Here is a 15,991-nt window from a genome sequence, read left to right as displayed (position 1 = left end):
TCTGTGTGACTTCAGAGGAAAGAATTTGAATGACCTTAGAAGTCTCAGGGAAGCAGATTTTTAGCTCAACAGAAGAACATCTCAGTGACATCAATAATTGGATGGACTCTTGGGTAGGAAGATGACTCCCCCATGCCTGAAGGTATGCAAGGATGGTCTAGAAAAGCATTTGCTTTTAGTGGATAGGAGATCTGGGTATAGGACCTCCAAGTTCACTTTTGACCCGGAAGTTCCACGAGCCTATGAAGCTGGCACAAACTGATCAATCCCTTTGAAAGAAGTGATGAAAGTATCCGTTGCCATGTCTATTTGCACATATAAAAGTAAAAATTTATATGTCCAAGGTAAACACATTTGTCCAGAGAAAACTAAACACAGAAAATGAAATGGATTCTGCTGGAAATGCTTACAGGTTAAGCCTTTATTTTTTCACTGAAAATAAGAAACCAAACTCTGGGGAAATGTGCAATCGCAGAAATAATCAAAGAAAATATAATGAGGTACTAGTTTTCACCTAGTAAGTTGGCAAAATAATTTAAAACATAGTCACACTCATTCTGTATCAAGAATGATAAAGAAATGTCATTCCTTCTGACTCAGGTAAAACGACCTTAAGAAAATGATAGAAAATATAAAGGGAAAAAAAAACTGTGTACACAAAAATCTTCCCCTGAGTTTTATTTATAAACAACCTAAAAGACAAGGAAGGGCAAATGGGCAGCTGGATGGTGGGGCTAGGGGCTGAGGCTGGCGAGGGGAGCCGGAGGCGGGGAGGGGCTTGCTTGGTGTGAGGGGCAGGTGGGGGGTGGGGGAAGCCCATGAGCACCCAGCGCTGTGGGACAAATGCAAGCTGTCTGGAGGGCCTAAGGCAGGTGTGAAAGCCAAGGTCACCATGTGAGAGGTCCGAGCAGGTTGGAGAATGGACTGGGGCACTCGGGGGAGGACTTGAATGGGTGTGGGGAGAGAAGAGGAGAGGAATGTCAGCTCTCACCCTGGCGGCCCTTTATCCACTCCGGCCTGGCACTTTAATTACATTCTCGGTCCTTCTAACAACCCCATAATGGGACGTTATTTCCTCCATTTTGCAAATGAAGAAGCTGGTGTTCAGAAGCAGGACGTAACTCAGGTCAGGTGAGGCAGTCAGTGCAAGAGTTGGGAACTGAACTCCAATTAGGTGACCTCTAGACTCAGGCTCTCTCTACCTCCCACACTGGACCCGTGTGTGCAGTGGGGCCTCTCAGGAGCTGGCTGCCCTCTGCCTTAGCCCCACAGCCCAGCAGATGGCTTACTCCACTAGAGCTTGACATCCGTCCACTTGGTGGATGTGGGAACGGATGGTTAGGTTTCACGGAGCAGCAGGGAAACATGATAAATGGAAAGGGAAGGATGCAAACCTGATCATATGCTATGATCACAGGTATGCAAAATACATACTCAGGCTTTTAAAAAGAGACTACAAGAGATGCTTGCAGTAGCCCTATTTGGAATGTTTTTCCCAAAAATTTCGGTGAAGTGGCTTTTCTTTCTTTGTAACTACAAAACCAAGTCATAATTTGAAATGCATCCAAGAAATCCACGGGCACAGAATGGTCACTCATACATGTTCCTCTGCCAGAAAATAAAAACAAGCCACATCTTTTAGGTTCGTCTGGTAACCGAGAACTTGTTGCCAGGACTTCTGAAGACAGTGCCCAAACCCCATCCATCCAGGCTCTGCCAATTCAGTCCTGACTGTCCTGTCCTCCATGACTCACCTGGCCTGTCACAGGAATGGAAAGAAAGAACCTAAGTATGAAAGTGAGGGGATGCTCATTGGGGCCTAAACTGAAAGTCACCTTCTGCATCGTGTCCAACTGAATGGCACTCGGTGATCAGGAAAGAGTGACTCTAAACAAGCTTTCAGGTCAGAGCCTCAGCTATTTAAAAGAAAATTTATTCTGTTTCCGGTATCCTCAGGCACTTGGGAAGGAGCATGTCTTTTTATGTAGGAAACACTCTTGTTCCTTCAGTAAAGCAGGTCTTCTAATGACTTCTACTAGACTGATACTATTCAAGAGAGGAACTTGTGGTCAAATACATGTTCCCAGCCTCATCTCAAACTTACTGACTCAAGTTCACTAAGCCATGGCCCAGAAGTTTGTATTTTAAGCCTCAGAAAATTCTTAATATTGGACACGTTTGGAAACTCTCTAGTGCACAAAATGAATTTGAATTTTGTGTATGTATTTGAAGGTAATAAAACTGTGAATCCTTTTAAATGGTACTATAGTTCCTTCAAATGGCTTGAATTAATGAGACTGATTTCCATTGGTTACCGAGGTTGGGTCTCTCTAAATATACCCTGAAATTACAATCCTAGAGTCTCAGCCCAGGCCTTAACAACCCACTCACCTTTCAGGGAAGAGGTAAAAGGGCGGATTTTGCTCAGACCTGGATTCTGACCCGGCTCCACTGCTGACAAATCTGAGACCTGGGCCAACATGCTATTTAGCCTTTTCTGAGCCCATTTCTTCATCTGTGCAGGTATAGGAATGATGGCCTTGCCCTGTATAACAGTAACAGGGCACTAGGTACACAAGAGGGGCTCAAAACCATCTCAGTCTAACTAGGGTATGAACCACTCCCCATCAGAATTGGCTCTATGTCCTTCCTTATCACATCCACTTTTGACTTTATTCTGCCTTATAAGCTAAAAGTAACTAACATCTGTGTGGCTCTTTGAGATTTCCAGACCCCTTTTCCCAGATATTACCTGGAATACTCTCCACAACAACCCTGAGTTAGGGATCGTTATCTCCACTTTAAAAGAAATGAGCCCCAGAGAGGCCAAAGGACCTTGCCAGAAGTGGTAAAGCCAGGATTTGAACACAGATCCCAGAATCTTTCACACCCTGTTCTGTCCCTACTATAGGCAATGTACATTACGGAAAGCACTTTCACATCTCTCACAGCGTTTTAAAATACATTTCCATGACTATTTCCCCCACTAACCTAAAAGCACCTATAAAGCGGTTACCGTATGGTAATAGTCTTTGAAGGGAAACGCACAGAGCTTCTGGGTGTCTGTGTCGTCGCCGTGGTTAGGGGAAAAGGGGGATGAGCTCAAGAATAATGCATACTTTTTCCCAGTCTCTCATGCATTCCACACTACTCATGCCCACGCCATTGAAATGAACCCATTTTAATAGCATGAATTTATCGAACGCTGCTACCAAGTGTCACGAACTTTACTCATGAAACAGGTTAAACTGTGTTAAACACTTAGAAAAGTCCTGACATATATTATCTATTATTATTTAATCATCCATACAGCCTGTGAGGTAGACATTATTTTCCTCATTATACTGATAAGGACTCCGAGAAGTTAAGCAGTCAGCCCAAGATCGCACTGCTAGTTTGTGGAAAGTTGGGGAAATGCCATAAAAGGAAATTCACATCTACACATCCTATTATCAAGCATGCAATATTTCACATTACAAAGGATTCTTTTATTTACTAAAATAAAATTCCTCAAAGAGGCAGCCACCTCCCTTACTCATTGACCTTGACCTTTTGCTTATAGACCTTCAATGGTCTCGCGGATAAAAGTATTAGAGAAACCAGAGGCCGAAGTTTTCCAACCAATGCCTAAAAGCCAATAACCAGAAATGAAGAAAATAATAATCGGCAACATTTATTGAACACTTTATATATAAAGAATTCTTATAGCAACTCTGCAAGGTAGATATCATCTCCTTTTTACGGAACAGAAAACGGAAACTCAAGAGATTAGGTTAAGCCCAAAGCAAGCAGGGGAGCCAGGCTTGGAACCCAGGCGCTCAGCCCCAAACCCCTGCCATTTCCAATACACCATGCTGACTTCACAGGCATTACACGAAGTGCAAATCAACAGGAAGATCGAATGTGGTTTGCCAGATTGTGCACCAGGCACCTTAGCGAAGCAGTTGCTGAATGAGATAAAAATTATGTAACTTGAAAGATCATTTGAGATATAAAAGGATAAACGAACTGACACAAGGTGACATTGCCCCCTACTTCCTGAAGGTAACGTTGGACCACATCTCACATTACCGCCCCCTACACCCTTTCACTGAGATGGATTCAATTTATCAAGGAAGCTGGATCTCAGATCATCTTGAGTGAGAAAGGCGTCTGGTCCTAGATCTGTCCCTTGAAGTAAGAGAAAGTAATCTGGTTTCGAGACAGCCCTTCAGATCTGCAGACAGCAACCACACCCCTTACGAATTTTCTTGCTTTCAGCCTGAATGTTCCGCTCTCAAAGGACACTGGTCGCCTCCTCTGTACACTTGATATCCTTAAATAAATGAGGATAATGATTGTCTACATCAAAGAATTAATGAAGCTTTATTATAGAACAAAATAGAGGAACAGAGATAGAAGTCCTTGAATGGTAAAAATATTAGTTCAAATTCTCAGTCAAGTGATAGGCAACTCAGAGACACTTTATCCCCCTCTGAAAAGACAGTGCTCTCCCCAGCCCCAGAATGACGCTGGCACCAGGTTGCTGCCTGAGTCTCAGCAAATCCGTCTGACTTCTTTGGAATGGGGAGTCCAAGTTCAGGGCAAGCCGATGACCCTGGAAACCTGCTGGCTCCCTGCCCACATCCCACCACACACGGTGGGGTCTGATCTGGACAGCACCATTGCCCGCAAATCACAAGCCACGCAAGGAAAACGATAAGGCTTTATGAAAAATCCAAAGTTTATTGCAAATTGTATTTTGCTTCCCTTCGTTCTTCATTTTTACAGGATTTATTGATATCCATGATTTTTTCACAGATGTACTTGTTGACTTTGGAGAGTCTCTGTGCAATTTCAGTTTCATCCACAGTTTCTTGTGCTATTCTGTCATACAAACACTCTAGACAGGGGAAAGAAACAAGATGGCCAAGGATTAATGGTGGATTGGAGTACAATCTTTTAAGGGGGCAAAAAGAAAATGAGCCTCTTGACATACCTCCCAAATACCAAGTCTTGTGTCTGGCACAGCTGTATTTTTAAATTTTCATCACAAGTGTACTTAGAAAAGAATAAACTGTAGGTCTCTACTTTAAAAATAACGATACAATATCCATGTGCCCACTACCCAGCCCCAGCTTAATAAGACATTATTGGTCCTTTCGAAGCCCCTGGATGCCCCTCCCAAGCCCACCCTCACCAGAGGGAAGCACTTTCCTGAATTTTTTCTCTTCTTTTCATCTTATCACATATGTATACATTCTTAAATAACATATTGTTTACTCTTCCCTGTTTTTTAACTGTTTTACAAGGGTATCCATACCTTATATATCTTTCTGACTTTCTGTTTTTCACTCAACATTACGGTTTCATGATTTACCCAAGTGGAAGGGTGCAGCTGCAGCTCATTCATTGTCACTGACGGGTAGTATTCTCTTGAAAGGACTATTCCACCATTTGCTGATCCATTTTATTGTCAATGGATACTTGGGATTGTTTCCAGTGTTCTGCAGTTACCAACACCCTGGCGCGTGTCTTGTGGAGTGCACATGCAGGAAATTCTCCAGCACGGGCCTCTGCGTGGAACTGCCGAATGCTAGGGTGTGTGCATACTCAACTTTACTAGGTGATGCCTAGTGAACTGCTTTCCAAAGTGGTTGTGCTGACTGGCACTCTTAAAAGTAGTGTATGCAAGGACTGGTTGCCCCGTATCTTCAAAAGCACTTGACATTGTCAGGTTATTAAGGTTTTGACAGCCTGGTGGGTGTGAAGTGGTATCTCATCGTGGTGATTACTATTGAGGCTGAGGATGGCCACACTTACTGAGTCTGACATTTGCAATGTGATGAAGCCAAGAGCGGGCCTCAGACAAGGTCTGACAAGGAGCCTGACTTCAGCCCACTTCCTCGCCTGGGGACCTGAGGCAAATCATTGCCCTAGATTCCTCACCTCATAACCAAGGACAACAAAGCACAGGTTATCTTTTTTAAGGCTGCCATGAAGCATGTGAGATAAACATTTTGCAAGCCTTCTTCAAACAGTAAGGAACACTGCACCCCAATGGAGTTGTTACAAGTATTTTATGTAGCTACAATGGTTTGTTCCCAGGGCCTAGCAGAGTGCTTGCAGAGGGGCAAGGTTACGCGAATGCATGTTAAGTGAATGAGTGAATACTTTCCCAGGGAAACCGGAGGGGACATGAGGGGACTGGAGGAGTGCATGGGAATGTACCACTGGGGTACGTAATCGTGGGCAAGAATTTTAACCTCTTTGAACCTACACTTCCTGATCTATAAAACAGGAATGATGACCCACTCTTAAGGAAGTACTATGAAAGATAAACAAAATCTTGTCTACCAGGCCAGCCCATAGCAGGTAGTCCTATTGGAGATGCAGAATGTCAGCACTCCAAGGGACTGCAGGGCCTACCACATGCTGATCCCTCCACTGGCAGCAGGAGGCAGAGGCGTGCAGAAAGGAGGTGAATACAGGCTGTCCGCGGCTGCCGTCCCCAATGCCAAGTCCTTCCTGGGTGTGCAGCCAGCCTGCCTCCTGGTGCCGTCCATGCTGCAGGGGCATGCGCCATAAGCGTTCTGGGTCCGGGGCACCCCCCTCTCCCCACAGCGAAAGGGTCTACATAGAGAAGACTTTAAATGCTTTTGGTTGACCTCCACTGTTCCCTGACTACTCCCAAGCCCACTAATCTCTTCATCTTGTCTTGGCCTTTCCACAGGGACTGAGACAAGAAGGTAGGAGGCCCCGTCTCTCTCCAATCCTGCCTTCTGCTGGGTCCACCTGCAATTCCCTCCCGCTCCAGGCTATCCCGTAAATCAGTGTCTTTGATCATCTCTTCCCTGATTAGCCTGGCTCCAACCTTCGCCTGCCTAAAACCTTATTCACTCTTCCAGGTTCAGCCTCCCTGGGACGTCCCGGACTGAGCTGGGGGACCCCACTCTGCCGACAGCCTCTGTGCTCTCACTGGCTCTCTCTCTCTCAAAGCACTGACCGTGGTCTAATAAAACTGTGACCAGTGTCTCCCCCAAAGACAGGAATGCCTGGACCTTCCATCTCCAGCCCTGGGCCAGGAGGAAGCAGACACTCACAGTGACTTTGCTGGAACCTGAATCAAGTGAGGGAGGCAACCTATGCTGCGAACCATTTCAAAGTTCAGGGGTTCGAATCTGGCTCTTGTCCTAGTTGCTCTGCAACCTCTAAGTGGTAACCCCTCTGGGTCTCAGGTTTACTATCTGTGAAAGTAGGATGGCAAACCCCATAATCCAAGGAGATTCTTCCAGTGCTAAGTCTTTAGCTGTCTAGAAGGCAGAAGGGTGGGAAAGAGGCTGAGGAGAGAGAAGGGGAGAGAAGGAGGGTGGATGTGATGGCCCTTGGAGCCCTGGCAGGGGTCACAGAAGAGGGAGGAAGAGAAAGGGCTGAATGGAGAAAGGTTTACAAGAGTTCTCCCCAGAATCCCTACCCTTCTCGTGTCCTGGGGGCAAGAGCACTGCACAGCCCCTCAGGTTGATTAAAAGGCTTTGTTAGAGTCTAGATATTAATCACCTGTACTTGCTGGGAATAGCTCCCTCTGCGAGGGAGCGTTTGAGATTATTGCTTAATTAACAAGGTTTATAATAGCGCTAATGTGTCCTATTAAAAAAGTTATAAAAATTAACCAGAACTCAATGCTGTGGCTCATTTAGAAAACTCAGACACTCTGCAAAAGGTCATTTGACCTTAATAAGGTTTAACTGTCATTCTGCAGCTTATCATTAAAGCAAGACTCTCCTATAGCCCTCCTGCTTCCTGTGTTCTAAAATGGTGTCAGTGTTCACCCATCCCGCTGCTGTCCCGTAAGGAATGACTTTAAAATCAAAGAGACAAGAAAATCCTCATGAGCATCAAGGATTGCCATTTTTATACGGCAAACGAGACTAAATGTGGTAAAAATCAAATTAACGCAAGCAATCTCAATCCATAAAGAGCTTGCATGGGAAGGACCAGTCCAAATCGGTCTGGAGGAGCTCAAAGAATTAGGCTAAAAATGGTGAGCGTACGGTGGGATAGGAGACAGACTTCAAACCTGACTGCTTGTAGTTAAGAAAGAACCAGCACTGGTAAGACAAGAAGCCTCTGGAGACAAGGAAGTCTGAAAGCCTAGTTCTGCCCAGCTCTGATCTAACCAGTTGTATGGCCTTAGGCAACTCATTCTTCCTTCTCATTCATGTGCACGGCAAGCGTTTCCGGGCTTGTGGCTAAGGGCTTGTGGCTAGGACCTCCCCAGGCCCTTGGAAGGCAAAGATACAGTAAAAAGAGAATAGAGGTAGGCACGAAGGGCTCTGGGACATACCACCGAAGTGTCCGTCCACCCTGAGAGGTCAGGGAAGGCTTCCTGAAGGAAGGTTCTCGTCAGCATAACCGGGTGGGTAGTAGCAGCTAGCCGGGCAAAGCGGCCCGGGCACAGGGTGGGCAGTATGACCTGTGGTCTAGGCACCAGGAGTGGCATTTCCAAATTCCCTAACGAGGAAACAGGGCTTGTTCAGGGAGTACAATAGTTCATGAGGGCAAGAACTCTAGGGATAGATTAGTGAAAAATAAAGCTGGAGCGCTGGCCAGGGGCCAGGTTCTAAAGGTGCTTTCGTGACACGTTAAGAAGCTTACTTTTTAACACTGGGTGCCATGGACTGGCTGTGACGGGGTGGTGGTAATGGGATCGTGTTTGGTTTCTGAAAAATCACTCTGGTTACATAATGAGGAGAGGAGTCTGGAAGCTGCTGGAGTCGTGTAGGGGGGAAATGATGGCCTGACTACGAAAGGTGCAGTGGGGCAGGGAGAGAAGTGGGTGGTCCAAGACGTATCTGGGGGCAGAACAGACAGGACGAGGCCTGTGGAGGAGGTAAGCGTGACGCATCTCCCCTTCACCGAGACAGGGGAGACAGGAGGGGCACAAGGCTCTGGAGAGAGGAGAAAGGAGCGAGCGGGGAGGGGTGCAGCTGCGCTGGGTCACGCAGGCATCGGTGAGGAGACGGCCAGTAGGCACCGGATGTGCGGCTTGGGAACTCAGAAGTGTGGACCGAGCAGAACAGAGGTTTGGGAGCGTCATTCACTGAGTCAGCAAATGTTCACGGAGCACTCACTACCTGCTTGCCCTGAACAAGATGCTCACGAAGCTTATATTCCAATGGGCGTGGCGGGAAAGACAATCACCCAGTAAAGGAACAAACAAGAAACGCTACGCAGAGACTTTATGTAGGGGGCTGCTGACGTGACGGAGAGCAACAGAAAGGCTCCTGCAGACTGGGCTGTGAGGGAAGGCCTCCCTGGATGACCAGACGGAGGCAGGGTGTGCAGGGCAGATGGTGGGAACAGGAAGGAGGGGGACAGAGGCCCCTGTGGTTAGAGCACAGTGGGAAATGGAAGGGCAGAGGGGTCCCCAGAGGCCAGGTGAGCAGACATGCGCCAGGACGAGGAGTGTGGATTTCAGCCCGGGCTGGGGGCGCACAGAGGGCCATGGGCACAGTGGGAAGGGAGACCAGCTAGGGAACGCTCTGTGGAGTGACAGAGAGGACACTGTGGGCACAGACGCCAGGGTGGCAGAAGAGGAGCCCACGACGGGGATGAGAAGCCAGGGAAGCAGGAGGAAATGGAGCTTGCGGCATGGTTTCTCAGTGAGGGAGGAGAGGTCATATCAGACAGTCCGGGGAGGAGGCGAAACACGTGCCCTGGACCTGCAAAGGAGGAAGTCTGTGGAAAACGAGGCAAGAACAGATGAAGTAGAGGGCTGGGAGTAGACAGCAGACAGCGGGGGCATTACAAGTGAACATAGGCAGCGAGTGTAGACAACCCCTTCAAGAAATCTGGAAAGGAAAGGAAAAGAGAGACATGGCAGCAGCTAGGTGGTAGGAGTGGCCTTTAGGGAGTGTTTTATTTGTTTTCTTAAGAAATGAGGAGTCAAAGTCTATTTAAATGATGCTGGGAAGGAAGCGGGAGCATAATTGGAGGAACGAGGTACTTAGGAAGGCAGGGGGGCTGGGATCCAGATGGAGAGACTTTTATTTTCTCTATGTAGGAAGAGGCACGGCCATCTTTTGAGAAAGAGGGAGGTGTGGACTATCATGTTACGAAGAGCAGAGAAGGTTTAAAAAGAGCTTGGGAAATGGGGGAGTGGATCAGTGAGGAAAACCTGGGGGGCTTGGCAGGTGGGGCTGAAGACCGTGAGTCTGGGATGGCCCTACGCCACATAGCTGAGGGGTATTGTAGATTGTTCTGTAGCACTGGGGACCAGATTAGCTGCACAGGACATCATCTGAATGGGGTTTAAAGAAGAGTCAAAATGTCTGTGTGGGCCACTGGGTGGCCAGGACAAGGACGGCGATCCTGGCTTTCCAGAGGGAGACACCAAGCATCTGCTCGGTACCGGCACCGTGCTAGGCTTGGGGAAACAAAAGTGAATCTAGTACGAACCGGGGTAAGCTCATAGCTAAACCAAAGCAGAGCTGGGGCTCGACCCCAGGCTTTAGATACCTGGTTCCTACTTGGACCTGCCGTCACCCTGCACCGGGAGCAGACAGGAGAGAGCCCGCAAGCTGAGAAGCACTGAAAGACAGTGAACTTCAATGATGTGACCATCACAGCGTCACGCTGGCTCCATGGAGGCCCTGCACTTGTCAGCAAAGAATGGTAACTTCTTTCCTAGTTGAAACATAACTCTTCCCAAGTTATAATTCTACCCTTTTAGTTGTCTGAAGAGGGAAGTTTTCAGCTGAGGAAACTCAGACACGAGGGGAAGCGACTGACAAGAAATCACAACAAGGGTCAGTCAGGGGATCAGTTTGCCGCTTTCAGTGTTTCATTTGTTCAAACTGCATTTATTGAGCTCCTACTGTGTGCCAGGATCCGTGCCAGGCACCAAGGACGTGGAGGTGAATCAGAGGTCAGACTTGTGCCTGAGGCAGACATGCGGTAGAGGATTTTAGACCACAACATGACAATGGGGGGCCAGCCAGTCACTGGAAGGCCTCTGGGACCTGCTGAGTCACCTTCCAGCAAGTATAATGGAGTCAGAGGTCGGTCACCTATCCAGCAGGGCAGGACGGCATCCCCAGGAAGGGCTCTTTCTCAGGGCGACCTCCCAACTCAGGACCACCATTTCAGAGAGCAAGCAGACTAAAGGTTAAAATAAGCGGCTGCCTAAATCAATTAGTCATGAGTCAGCCAGGCAAGGAGGGCAGCTGCGCTAGAGCAAAATAAGCCTCACACCAGAGTCAGGGCGCCATGGGCCTGACCCTCAGCCTGAGCACTGAACCTCGCTGAGCCCTGCTACCTTGACCTCCAAAACATACCCTAAATCTGGCCATATTTCCCCACTCCCACTGCTCTAACCTTAGTCCAGGGCATCATCATCTCCATCTGAGGCCACGGCATGAGTGTCCTAACTGATCTCCCATTTGGTCACTCCACGATCAGCACACCCCACTGCCCTTCTCCTGTGAGTACAGTAGATTCAAGCTGTTTCATGTGGCCTTCGCGGCCCTCAAGACCTGCTCTTGCCCACCTCCCTGACCTCACTCTCCCCTCACTCATGACTGTGCCTGTCTGGAGCTTCCTCATCCCGTAAGCATGCTGGCCTCAGCACCTGTTTATTCCGCCTGTTGTACCACCCCTCAGACCTCCATGGGTCTGCCTCACCCACCTCCAGTCCCCGGCCTCTTCAAGCAGACCTGCTCCAACCGCTGTGGCTAACGCAGCCCTCTTTGTCCTGCCATAACATGTGATGATGCTTCACCACCTTCATCGGTACCTGAAATTATCTGACATATTTGTTGTCCGCCCTAGAACCTGGCATGGGGCCTGCTCAAAAGGTACATGTGGATGGAGTCTACTTTCTTCATTGAAACATGGCGGCTGGACACTTAGAGGCTAGCGGTCAGGAGCACTGCTTCTGAGGCCCAAGGCAGTGACCCTCTTCCCCAGGAATCCTTCCTTGATTTTCCAGCTAGGGGTCTGCTCCCCTCCTGAGACCTCCCTCTCTCACGCTAGCGACCCGAACTGTACTTGCGTCCACAGCTCATCTCCCTGTTACATGTGAGCTCTTCTGGGACAAGGTCCATACCTGCTCTTAGGTGCCGCGCCCAGCCTGGGGCCTGGCATGGAGAGGCTTCAGTGTTTGCTGACCTGTGTCTGGTACCTTCCTGACAGAGTACAGGACAGCATCTCAGTCGTGGCGTTTGTACTGCAGTGACCTACCTCTGACAATGCTTAGTTTGTGAGGCGAGAGGGGTGGCTTAGGGACCGCATCTTTCTTTTTTTTTGTGGCAACTCCTGTGACGCTTCTGTTCTTCAGAACATCTGTTCCCCAAATCATGACTGCCAAGTTCTTTGTGTACTTGGAATCTCCTTGGGTTACTTGTAGCTGGTGCCATTTCTCCTCATCAACCCAAATCCCGCTTCCCAGATGGACCTGAAAGGGATAAGAACACAAGCACCTGTGTCGTCGGACAGGCTGGCGTTGGAAACTTTTCTTGTCCATTTTTTTTTTTTTAAAGATTTTATTTATTTATTTGAGAGAGAGAAAGAAACAGCATGACAAGGGAGAGGGTCAGAGGGAGAAGCAGGCTCCCCGATGAGCAGGGAGCTCGATGCGGGACTCGATCCCAGGATTCTGGGATCATGACCTGAGCCGAAGGCAGTCGCTTAACCAACTGAGCCACCCAGGCGCCCCTTTTCTTGTCCTTTAAAAGACATTGCTGCACAACTACAAGGGACTCATTCCATAAATACTACATTAACTTTGTTTAAGGGAAATAACGCTTATTTACAAAATACCTATGATGCACCAGGCCTTATTTGAGCGCTTTATATCCACTATCTCAAATCTCCATGGCAACCCTGGAAGGAAGGTGTTGAGACACTATTTTCACCTCAGACGGAAAAACTGGGTTGAGAAAGGTGCAGCCAGTTGCCAAAAGTCACTCAACTATGAAGTTGTAGGGCTGGGATTCTAAGCTGTACTCATGTTATAACAAGGCCGCTCGGAGCCTGACCAAATCTCAGGAACACATACATTCAACTTCTCTCTCTGTTACACTTTAGACAGACTTCTCTCCCTTTCACGTGAGCATGCTGGGACACACGTCCTGGCCCAGTGCTTCTCCACGGTGGCACATACGGGGGTCCTCTGGGGCTGTAAGAATCACTTGTGCCTTGGCCCCATTCCCAGGGATTTGGATTGATTACTCTCGGTGGGGCCTAGGGACCAGGATCATTGAAAGTTCCCTAAGTCATTCCGGCGTACAGCTAAGTCTGAAAACCACCGTCCGCTGGAGCAGGGCGGGCGGCGGCCAGGCTCTGCCATCGACTGGAGTGTGTTTGTGCAAGTCCCTTCCCACCCCTGGCCTCAGTTTCCCGTGAACTGAACTGGGAAAGGGGGATTTCATCTCTGTGTTCCTTCTGGCTCAGAACACGTATAGTTTTCACAAATCAAACAGAACCACGGCGTCCTCAGTCTGATTCTGATGGCACACATAACGGAACATGATCTAATGCTCCCTACAAGGGACGTACTCTGAAAGTTTCAGGGCAGACTCAGTAAATGTAAAGGACTCAGATGGATCTAGCAATGAACTGCAGGTGTTCAAACTGTTTCTCTTTCTGGCTCTTTTAACAACTCAAACACCATTTGCTGATATTATCATTAAAAAATAGAGTTTTGACTTTGACACTGCCATTTATGTTGTATTTCTAACGAGTCTATGGAGGGTGGAAATGGCCTCTGTGGGGAAGGAGGGGAGGCAGGTGCTAATAAGCTAAACTTCCTCAGGGTAATGAGAGGGCTCTGCCTAAAGTCCTTGTCTTCAGCAAGACCTGTAGGTCATCCACATGATGTGGTCAGGGGACCTCTTGGGAGAGGTCCTGGTCTGAGAGACCGTGCACACACCCGAACTGATGGCAGACTGGCAAGAACCACTGTTCAAAGATGACTGAAGATCTTTCTACTGAAGCCTGGCTTGGAAAAGAAGGTGGGCATACACAGACGGGAAGACAGGTCAGTCAGCAACACTGCTTCCTTCACCAATTACTGACGTTTTCCAGTCATTAAAAAACAAAAACAAAAACAAAACAACCCAGCAACACAGCCCACCCATGAATGCCAGTAAGTAACAATCTTCCTGGCCTCATCTGCCTTTGCTTCCCTTTGCTCACAAGATCATTCAGATCTTTGCAGGCCTGCTATCAGATAACCAGATCCACCTGGTCTTCCTGTGCCGCAAACCTCAGGACTACAAATCTACTCATATGGCTCAGGAAGATAAGCCATGCTGGAAGCGAGATGCCTGGGGCCAGCTGGGCAATATGGATCCAAGGTCAAGTCCGTTCTTTTCTCCGCAGTCTGAACTGCGGGTGGGCAGTCCAAGTGCCAGATCAGGCATGTGGGGGACTAGTTTCCTGCTGCTCCCTGCTGGGCCCCAAGTCACCTCCCTAGGTGGCACTCTGAAGCTACCCTCACAAGCTTCCTGACGTAGGGGAAAAACAAGGAATCTGAATTAGATTAAATTCAGAATCAGAAAACCTTTGAGATGGAAGACAGCTTCTGTTTTTCAAAGATCTCTGCTCTTTTCTACCCTGGGCCTTGCTTTCCTATAATCTTTTATTATTCTTAAAAGAGAGATGACAGTCATTTTAGCCAATGTTCTACTAGATAAGGGGGACACTAATATTTTTTGAGTACCTAGATTGTACCCTCAATTTATTTAATCCTCATAATGACCTTAAGAGATGGAAATAGGTTAGAAGTTATTATTCCTACTTTATAGACATGAATAGAGATTCAGAAGGACAAAATTACCTTTCCTAAGACATACTAGCAGTAAATTTGGGGATAAAGATTCAAACCCAAATCTGTGTGACTGGCAGAGCCCGTGTTCCCCAGGCCTTCCTGCCCCTGCCAGTGTCACAGTGGTGACAATGTGGTGGAAACACAGCCTATCTATCGCACCGATATTCTACTGGGCTTCTTTTTGAGCTTTCCTCTGTACTGGTCCAGACGCTTCCCTTGCTGGCCCCCACCGCAGGTCACTACTGCAGACAGGGAAGCCAGAAGAAGCCACAGGCTGGCCCTCCCATCTCCAGTCCCTGCTCCCTCCAACCGCCCCCCCCCAACCACTACCAGATCAGTTTCCCTAAAACATGGCTTTCCTTGACTAGCTGACTTCCAGTCTTTCAACTCTGTGTTTCTATGTGAACCCTCGGGAATCTTGAATGGCTCCCTGTTTACTATCACATGTACCCAATCTCCTCAGTCAGCTTTAGAGGCCCTCTAGAATTCTCTTTCCAGTCAACCTCCTAGCCTTTATTTCCCTGCTATGGCCATCAAGATGAAGCTCCCAAACTCCTTCCCTTCCTTCTACTTTCAGTGTGTGGTAACACAAAGATGGCGCTGGAGGCTCCAGCTCCGGGTGTGAATCTTCACCCTGCTACCTACTAGCTGGGAATCTTGGGCTAGCCACTTTACCTCTCTGAGCATCACTTTCCTCGGGTGGAGAAGAGGCAGAACAACCGAATTCACAGAGCTGTTCTGAGGATTATATGACAACATGAATCAGATGTCGGGAGGACAACACACATTCTCTGCCCCCCTCCCGTCTCCCCCACCCCCAGCCGTGTCTCTGCTTAGGCCTTTCCCCTGTCCAGGAATGAATGCCTTCTCCTATGTCTTCTTAAGCCTGCTCATCTTTCAAGCCCCAGTCCCAAATCCAGGAAACCCTCTTTAACTGCTCCAGGACTAAGTTCTATCCCCTCTGATTTTCTAGCCTACTGAGAGCCTTCACCACCTGATTTAGCCCTCCACGGTACATCTCCATGGGGATGGGGTGAGGCTTTGCCTCTTCTGTCCCCTTCATACTGATCAGGACTAGTCTGAACACAAAGCAGTAAGAAACTGATGGGCATATTTAATATGTTCTAATGGCACAGGCTTTCAGTTCTGGTGAGCTGTTCCTTAGAGAAGAAAATATTTTCT

General features: G+C 48.1%; 1 protein-coding gene across 7 annotated transcripts in view; it reads right to left on the bottom strand.

The window, feature by feature from the left end:
- Positions 1–15,991, bottom strand: part of LOC116647850 (BEN domain-containing protein 5) — a 1,423,949-nt gene that overhangs the window by 185,506 nt on the left and 1,222,452 nt on the right. For 2 of the 7 annotated variants that reach the window (XM_032429442.1, XM_032429474.1), the window contains 2 exons: positions 12,220–12,433; positions 2,275–4,882 (listed from right to left, as the gene is read on the bottom strand). The exons of the other annotated variants lie outside the window; for them this stretch is intronic. In XM_032429442.1, coding sequence (XP_032285333.1) covers positions 4,725–4,882; positions 12,220–12,433 — 372 coding nt within the window. In that variant the 3' untranslated portion in view covers positions 2,275–4,724. Of the gene's footprint in view, positions 1–2,274; positions 4,883–12,219; positions 12,434–15,991 lie in introns of those variants that run through there. 7 annotated transcript variants of the gene reach the window in all.

The sequence above is a fragment of the Phoca vitulina genome, unplaced genomic scaffold (genome assembly GCF_004348235.1).
Source record: "Phoca vitulina isolate PV1807 unplaced genomic scaffold, GSC_HSeal_1.0 scaffold2, whole genome shotgun sequence".
Lineage (NCBI taxonomy): Eukaryota > Metazoa > Chordata > Mammalia > Carnivora > Phocidae > Phoca > Phoca vitulina.
This window is presented reverse-complemented; position numbering and strand designations above follow the sequence as displayed.